General features: G+C 47.2%; 1 protein-coding gene across 3 annotated transcripts in view; it reads right to left on the bottom strand.

The window, feature by feature from the left end:
- LOC118936689 (dihydropyrimidinase-related protein 2-like) overlaps positions 1-6,496 on the bottom strand; it is a 50,597-nt gene extending 44,101 nt beyond the window's left edge. Inside the window, exon 1 of one of the 3 annotated variants that reach the window (XM_036988617.1) lies at positions 6,019-6,496. In XM_036988617.1, coding sequence (XP_036844512.1) covers positions 6,019-6,402 — 384 coding nt within the window. In that variant the 5' untranslated portion in view covers positions 6,403-6,496. Of the gene's footprint in view, positions 1-5,117; positions 5,492-6,018 lie in introns of those variants that run through there. The other 2 variants (XM_036988621.1, XM_036988624.1) reach the window with 2 other exon arrangements.
- Positions 6,497-8,952: the final 2,456 nt, after the last annotated feature.

Consider the following 8,952-nt stretch of genomic DNA (forward strand, 5'->3'; position numbering starts at 1 on the left):
AAGCTACACTGAAGAAGCTACACTGAAGAAGCTACACTGTAGAAGCTACACTGTAGAAGCTACACTGTAGAAGTTATACTGTAGAAGCTATACTGTAGAAGCTACACTGTAGAAGCTACACTGGCAGTCAAAAAACAGCATGTTGCAGGAGTCAGCTGAGTTCATTATAACCAATCATCAGTAGCATCCTCCCACCACCACTCACCAGACCTCCACCACTCACCAGACCACCACCACCAACCAGACCACCACCACCCATCAGAACTCCACCACCCACCAGACCTCCCAGACCCCCACCACCCACCAGACCTCCACCACCCACCAGACCACCACCACCCACCAGACCACCACCACCCACCAGACCACCACCACTCACCAGACCTCCACCACTCACCAGACCACCACCACCCACCAGACCTCCACCACTCACCAGACCACCACCACCCACCAGACCTCCACCACCCACCAGACCACCACCACCAACCAGACCACCACCACCCACCAGACTTCTACCACCCACCAGACCACCACCACCAACCAGACCACCACCACCAACCAGACCTCCACCACCCACCAGACCTCCACCACCAACCAGACCACCACCACCCATCAGACCTCCACCACCCACCAGACCTCCACCACCCACCAGACCTCCCAGGCCTCCACCACCCACCAGACCTCCACCACCCACCAGACCACCACCACCCACCAGACCTCCACCACCCACCAGACCTCCACCACTCACCAGACCACCACCACCCACCAGACCTCCACCACCCACCAGACCACCACCACCAACCAGACCACCACCACCCACCAGACTTCTACCACCCACCAGACCACCACCACCAACCAGACCACCACCACCCACCAGACTTCTACCACCCACCAGACCACCACCACCAACCAGACCACCACCACCCATCAGACCTCCACCACCCACCAGACCTCCCAGACCTCCACCACCCACCAGACCTCCACCACCCACCAGACCAACACCACCCACCAGACCAACACCACCCACCAGACCACCACCACTCACCAGACCTCCACCACTCACCAGACCACCACCACCCACCAGACCTCCACCACCCATCAGACCTCCACCACCCATCAGACCTCCACCACCCACCAGACCTCCCAGGCCTCCACCACCCACCAGACCTCCACCACCCACCAGACCACCACCACCACCCACCAGACCTCCACCACCCACCAGACCTCCACCACCCACCAGACCTCCCAGGCCTCCACCACCCACCAGACCTCCACCACCCACCAGACCTCCACCACCCACCAGACCTCCACCACCCACCAGACCTCCAGTGTCTAGGCCCAGCCCCTGCTTCCTACCAGCCACCATAACCGCCCTCCACCAGCCCCTCTCCCCATACTCCAATCTAGCTCCAGTCACTCCCCTCTCCTTTCCCTTCTCCCCCAGCTCTAGCCCAGTCACTCTCTCCCCTCCCCTCTCTCCTCTCCCTTCTCCCCCAGCTCTAGCCCCAGTCACTCTCTCCCCTCCCCTCTCTCCTTTCCCTTCTCCCCCAGCTCTAGCCCCAGTCACTCTCTCCCCTCCCCTCTCTCCTTTCCCTTCTCCCCCAGCTCTAGCCCCAGTCACTCTCTCCCCTCCCCTCTCCTTTCCCTTCTCCCCCAGTTCTAGCCCCAGTCACTCTCTCCCCTCCCCTCTCTCCTTTCCCTTCTCCCCCAGCTCTAGCCCCAGTCACTCTTTCCCCTCCCCTCTCTCCTCTCCCTTCTCCCCCAGCTCTAGCCCCAGTCACTCTCTCCCCTCCCCTCTCCTCTCCCTTCTCCCCCAGCTCTAGCCCCAGTCACTCTCTCCCCTCCCCTCTCCTCTCCCTTCTCCCCCAGCTCTAGCCCGAGTCACTCTCTCCCCTCCCCTCTCTCCTCTCCCTTCTCCCCCAGCTCTAGCCCCAGTCACTCTCTCCCCTCCCCTCTCTCCTCTCCCTTGGCACGGGGTCTCAAACAAGGAGAGGGAACTACAATGCCCTCGCTAAAGGCTGTTCCTCTACCAGCTAGTACTGCCTCTGCTACTGCCACCATGCACTCAGTTTACACTATGATCACATCAGTCATAGGACAAAGTCAACGGGGAGTGAATGTAGTGTGTATAAACAGCAGCACAATACTTTAGTTAGCACTAATACAATATTATAATATAGGCCTGATGTAAACTAGCTGATCCATAGACCTAGCAGTGGTGGATCCTTTACCAGTGGATGGAGAGAGACCCTGTTAACAATGAGGTTCTCAGTGAGTTTAGATGGAGAGAGACCCTGTTAACAATGAGGTTCTCAGTGAGTTTAGATGGAGAGAGACCCTGTTAACAATGAGGTTCTCAGTGAGTTTAGATGGAGAGAGACCCTGTTAACAATGAGGTTCTCAGTGAGTTTAGATGGAGAGAGACCCTGTTAACAAAGACAGACAAGACAGACAAGACAGACCAGACCAGACCAGACCAGACCAGACCAGACCAGACAGACAGACAGACAGAGGTTCTCAGTGAGTTTAGGGGCAGAGAGACCCTGTTGGGAAAGACAACAGTGAAGGCATAATGTAAAGTGACAGATCCACAGAGAGCCAGGACACCAGAGGGAAACCAGAGGGCTACACTCTAGGACTTCACAGTTTAGGTTCAGAGTTACTGCTGCTACTGGTTGACAAAAAAACATTGCACTCTAAAAAATATCTGGGATTAAAAACAACCCCATTTGGGTAACTATTGGACAGAACACACATTGGGTTATTATGACTCAGCCAGTTGGGTCAGAAAAACCCCATTATTTTTCTTTAAGAAGAACCAGGTTGGGTTGTTGATGCAGGGTTACTGAGCTGTGATCCATCGGGTCAGATCAGAACACTGGGAGAGTAAATGTCATTCCAGTCCATCTGTTCTGTTGTCTTGTCAACACGTGTTAATATTGAGCACTGACACTTCTGGGGCTTTAATAAGGCTTACACAAGAGTATGAGGTCCTTATAGCGCCTATGGCTTGTTACAGATTTGTTAACATATTTAAATAATAATATAATTACATTTATAATAAAATATGTAATAGGCAAAAATAGTGAAGGATAATTTAAATTTGCAGTGTACAAACTCAACATGACAAATAAGAATGACATTTACTCTTACGGGTGGCCAAAAATAACTCTGAAAACCATGCCCCCCTAAATAGGCAAATGCCTTTGGATTATCTAAACATGGGTTAATTTAACCATCGAATGGGTTTTTATTGTCATGCTATTTTCAGGAAGTATGGCCTATTGGGGGCGTGGCTTTCAGATAGGTCTTGTTGACCATTCCGAAAGAGTAAATGTCATTCCTGTTCATCATGTTATGTTTTGTACACTGCTAATTAAAAATGTCCTTTAATATTTTTTGAACATTGCATATTTTAATATACAGGTAATAACATGATTATTTAAATATCATAACGAAGTGGTAACTATCCCAACATTGGGATATGCATATGCACCTGTAGCACTCATTTTGTGTAAGTCTCGTTAAACTTCAAAAGTGTCTGTGCTTAACCTAAATATGTGTCGACAAGACAACAGAACAGATGATCGGAATGACATTTACTCTCACGGGTGGCCTAAAATAACTATCTGAAAGCCACGCCCCAGTAATCCATACCTCCAGTTTTCTGATCTGACCCAATGGGTCATAGCTCAATAACCCAACTAAGTGCTCAACTGGCTGGGTCAAAAATAATACCATGTGTATTCTGTCCGGTTTTTACCCTGTGTTGTTTTTAACGCAGATTATTTTTTTTTGAATGTGACTGGTAGACAGACTGATGGATGGACAGACGGACAGACAGACACATGGGCGTACGGGCAGACAGGCCTACATGCAGACAGGCAGGCAGGTAGAGACACAGAACGACAGGCAGATAGACAGACACGGCCCCAGAAGAACAGACAGTAAGCTACCATCAGTGCCTCCCACACAGAAAGAGTGTAACCGGGGAACAGTTATCATTTCTCTCACACGGGTCTTTTGGTTACAGTTAGGAATTATGGCAGTCTTAATCTCTGTATTGATTTTAGTCATGTAGCCTTTTTAATGGCTTTATATTCAACTGCTGCTCGTCAAAAATGGAGAGAATGATTCCAAAGGAGGAGAATGTGGGTCATGCTGGTTAAAGGAGCGGCCCTGTACTGTGTAGGCTTTGCATCAGCCAGACCACTGTGTCAAATTGCCCGGAAGAAAATAGGATTCAGTGTGGCTTCACTAACTACGCCCTGTCTCTGTTGCTATAGCATACAACTGTGTGCTCCCTTCCTCCGCATGGATGCATCTGTCCCGTTTTAACGACAATGGGAAACCTTTAGCAGGAGACATAGAGGCTCTCGGAGTCTCAGACAAGACCGTTTCGGCTGCAAGATGTCCATGGTTTGATGGTTAACGATATAGGCTGTCGTGGTCACTTAGAAATGCATCTCTGAGACGTTTGAGATCTTTGTTGAGTCTTTTCAATGGAAAACATTTATTGGACGATATTATATGCAATTCAAATGTATTATTTGGCCGGATTCTGCATGCCATTCAATTAAATCACTGACTGAAATGTGGGGACATGCGACAATGCGAGACAGCCCTCTGATCAGTCCATAGCGGCCGGCGCCGCCATGATCAATTCACTACAATTTATTGTTCACCTATATTATATAGCCTCTGTGTGTTTTACTTGTATTTGCAGCGAGAAAACGTCATGACATGACCAGGACGGAACAGACATTCGATGCCAAGAGAGTATCTATCTTGTTCGGGCTTTGACATTGTGAAGTCAGTATGCTAAAGCAGTAGCCGGTAGTTGCGTGCGTGTGAGGGGTGTATGATGATAAGATGATTCAAATACGATTTATCACACCATTTAGGTTACCTTTTTCTCGTTGCAATCGATAAATAATACCGGTGTGTGGGGCGACAAAACGTATATACCTACCGATGAACGAGGAGTGCCTACCGACAAAAACGTATATACCTACCGATGAACGAGGAGTGCCTACCGATGAACGAGGAGTGCCTACCGACAAAACGTATATTCCCTACCGATGAACGAGGAGTGCCTACCGACAAACGTATATACCTACCGATGAACGAGGAGTGCCTACCGACAAACGGGGAATGTTCTTCTTGCCTTGGTAAGACATGCCGGCCGGTGTAGCGGTTCACTGGGAGGCAGAGCTTTGATTCCCGACGTTTCAAAGAATACGAGAAACGGATTTATCACCGCTTGGTAGCCTATTTCCTCGCTTTAATAAAATCCGTCGTCGGAGCCAATTTCTGTAGTCTAACTTACACTATCCTACTGGTCAGATCGTGTGAATATAGGAATATACCGACAAAAATAATAGAAACAATATGTTCTAGGTTACTATTACTTTGTTAGTGCTGTCGCGCACCAGTCAGAGCCCTCCCTTCAACAATACATCCGGCTGCCTCGCGCACCATCTGCTCGTTTAATATTCCAGACACATCACATCCTACCGGCTAATGGCTGGCATCACACATCCTAACGCTAATAGGGGCTAGGCAGGCATCCTGGCAGGCTTTTGCCCTACACAGCCACAATAATTTAGTGGCCACTTAAAACTCGTGTTCTTGATAAAACTCGGAGCCTGTTACCAGTGGGAGTAGCCAGGTGTTGAAATCACAGATACAATTGTGAGATCTCTTTCTTTAGGCCATGGGCAACCAATGGGCAGAATAATGGTAATTTCAGTACCATGCCCATTGGGACAGCTCCTATTGGCTAAACATTGATCTAGCTTAGAATAGCCTAAACATAGCCTGGGCTATTCTTGATCAATTAATTACATATCAATTAGATTGTGTTAGGTTAACTTCCTCCATAAAGATATACGTCCAAAACACGGAGAGGAAAAAATATCGGATTTGTAAATTGACTTTTGACATGTTGTCAATTCAGGCACCGCACAATATAACATATCTTCAACTGGGGAAAATAAATCTGTGAGGTGTGAAATTTACCTCCCGTTTTCCATTGTGCTCACAGTTTTGTCCAGGTCCAGTCTGGTAAACGATTTGACCCCGGGAGGAGCCGGTTTCGGTCCCAACTGCTCTGTCTCCACTTGGTCTGGTCTCACTGACCGACGAGAAGTTACTCACACTCCCGGTGTCACTGAAAGTATCTGACCAGCATTTCTCCTCGTTCTTAATCTTAACATGCCGTCTCACAGACTGGGGGCTGCTGTTGTACGACTCAAAATTTAAAGTTTTATTCTCATAAGCGCCTTCCACGTTGCAGAACATGCCGCCGAATTTGACCCTGGGTTTCGGGCTGTCTGTCCCCAGTCTAGACAGCAACGACCCTTCATCGTCACTATCTCTTGGGAGAAGTTTCCTCTCTGCCATGGCCAATAACTATTCTTATTCTCAGAAAGAAAGAAATTAAAACGTTTGTGAAAAATATCCAAAGTTGTCCCAAGTAAAACCTAGGAGTTAATTCCCCTTTTAAGTAGCCCTACTATAGCAGAGGACTTGGTTAGTCAAGTGACTAGAAGAGCTGTCCACTGGGGCGTGGTCCTGAAATAACCACAGTACAATACTCTTACTGGGAGAAAGATATGACAGGCGACCAGGGGAACTACGGGAGGTCTTGTTCTCATCGGCATGAAATGTTGATATGGGTTCATCGCCATCAGTGAAATCAAATCGGGATTCTTCAACTTCCACGCCGAGACGCTAATTACTGTAATGGAAACGATGACATACTGTCATTTGTTGAATAATAATTCACAAATGTCTGAGAATGTGGGAGGGGGGGGGGGGGGGGGGGGGGGGTTGTAGTTAGCCTACACACTTGAATGCTCACTCAGATCACTTAACGCTGAATGCGGTTGTGTTTTGCCCGTGGCCCGGGGACGCAGTTATAATGTGTGGTAGACCCGCTGGATGACTGGTTTTACATGACAGACTAAGTTAGCTGGCTAGACTATCTAAACTTCTAGTAATCATGGTCAAATAACCGACCATTGATTTTGTTAGTCACTCAGATATTATATTTAAAAAAACCTGCAAACATTTTTCTCTGCTAAATTAGTAGAATTGCATGAAATTAGTTATACAATTGCTACATCTTCTCAATGCGCCATGGGAAACCATGTAAAATTGCAGCAAAGTTGCTTTAAGATTTAAGATGTAACATTTTCTCTTTGCCCCATGGCAAAGTGTAGAATTGAGGCAAATTAAGTTTAACATGCAGACTAGCCGGGGCATTCGCGTGCGCCATCGCGCGCATGTTGATTTTGTCCATCCACAACAGACACGATCAGGACACGCAGGTTGAAATATCAAAACGAACTCTGAAGCAACTATATTCATTTGTGGACAGGTGTAAAAGCAGTAAACATTTATGGGCATTTAGCTTCTGTAGCTTCCCGTTGTTCATTTGTCCTGATATAAACATGTGTGGCTCCCCCCCGTCAAAGATGCCTTTCCCTGACATACAACATTCAAACATATTTGATCATTAACATTCCCGTGTAAACAACCTAACTACTCAAACATCTAAGGTGAGGGTTAGAGTCATGTAGACACAGACTCAACAAGCTAACAAAAAAGGCAGGCAGTACACACAAAAAAAGGCAGGCCCCCTCCACACACACACACACACACACACACACACACACACACACACACACACACACTTCCGTGTCTTAGACATCACAGAGAGCAGGCATGGCTGTGGGGTAACTGCGTATTAGTCTTAGACATTAGTGCATGTGAGGTCACAGTGTGGCTGAGAGAGTCTGCATGTTTTCTGAGATGCCCTATGGCAGAGACCTACATTTAACAAAAACATTCCTCCACCTCTCTCTACTCCTCCTCGCCACTAGCTTCTCTCCTGTTAGAGGACATACTGTGTTACGGCTGTGGGTTCTCTCACAGAGATCATACTGTGTTAGGGCTGTGGATTCTCTCACAGAGGTCATACTGTGTTAGGGCTGTGGATTCTCTCACAGAGGTCATACTGTGTTAGGGCTGTGGATTCTCTCCTATTAGATGTCATACTGTGTTAGGACTGTGGATTCTCTCCTATTAGAGGTCATATTGTGTTAGGACTGTGGATTCTCTCACATAGGTCATACTGTGTTAGGGTGGTGGATTCTCTTATATTAGATGTCATACTGTGTTAGGACTGTGGATTCTCTCACATAGGTCATACTGTGTTAGGGTGGTGGATTCTCTCATATTAGATGTCATACTGTGTTAGGACTGTGGATTCTCTCATATTAGATGTCATACTGTGTTAGGGCTGTGGATTCTCTCACAGAGGTCATACTGTGTTAGGGCTGTGGATTCCATCCCACTATGACGCTAACTGCCTGTTATTAAAGATGGAATCTGTTGAAAAATTAAATGGAGAGCCGCACACTTTAGGATCTCAGATGTAATAATTTAATAACCTGATATCCAACGTTTCGCCAGACAAGCTGTCTTCACCAGGGTATAGAGATGCAATATACACTAGGGGAAACAGCACCACTTAAACATGGAATCTACACTAGGGGAAACAGAACCACTTAAACATGGAATCTACACTAGGAGAAACAGCACCACTTAAACATGGAATCTACACTAGTGGAAACTGCACCACTTAAACATGGAATCTACACTAGGAGAAACAGCACCACTTAAACATGGAATCTACACTAGGGGAAACAGCACCACTTAAACATGGAATCTACACTAGGGGAAACAGCACCACTTAAACATGGAATCTACACTAGTGGAAACTGCACCACTTAAACATGGAATCTACGCTAGGAGAAACAGCACCACTTAAACATGGAATCTACACTAGTGGAAACTGCACCACTTAAACATGGAATCTACACTAGGAGAAACAGCACCACTGTTACACATGGAATCTACACTAGGAGAAACAGCACCACTGTTAAA

Source organism: Oncorhynchus mykiss, chromosome 1 (genome assembly GCF_013265735.2).
Source record: "Oncorhynchus mykiss isolate Arlee chromosome 1, USDA_OmykA_1.1, whole genome shotgun sequence".
NCBI lineage: Eukaryota > Metazoa > Chordata > Actinopteri > Salmoniformes > Salmonidae > Oncorhynchus > Oncorhynchus mykiss.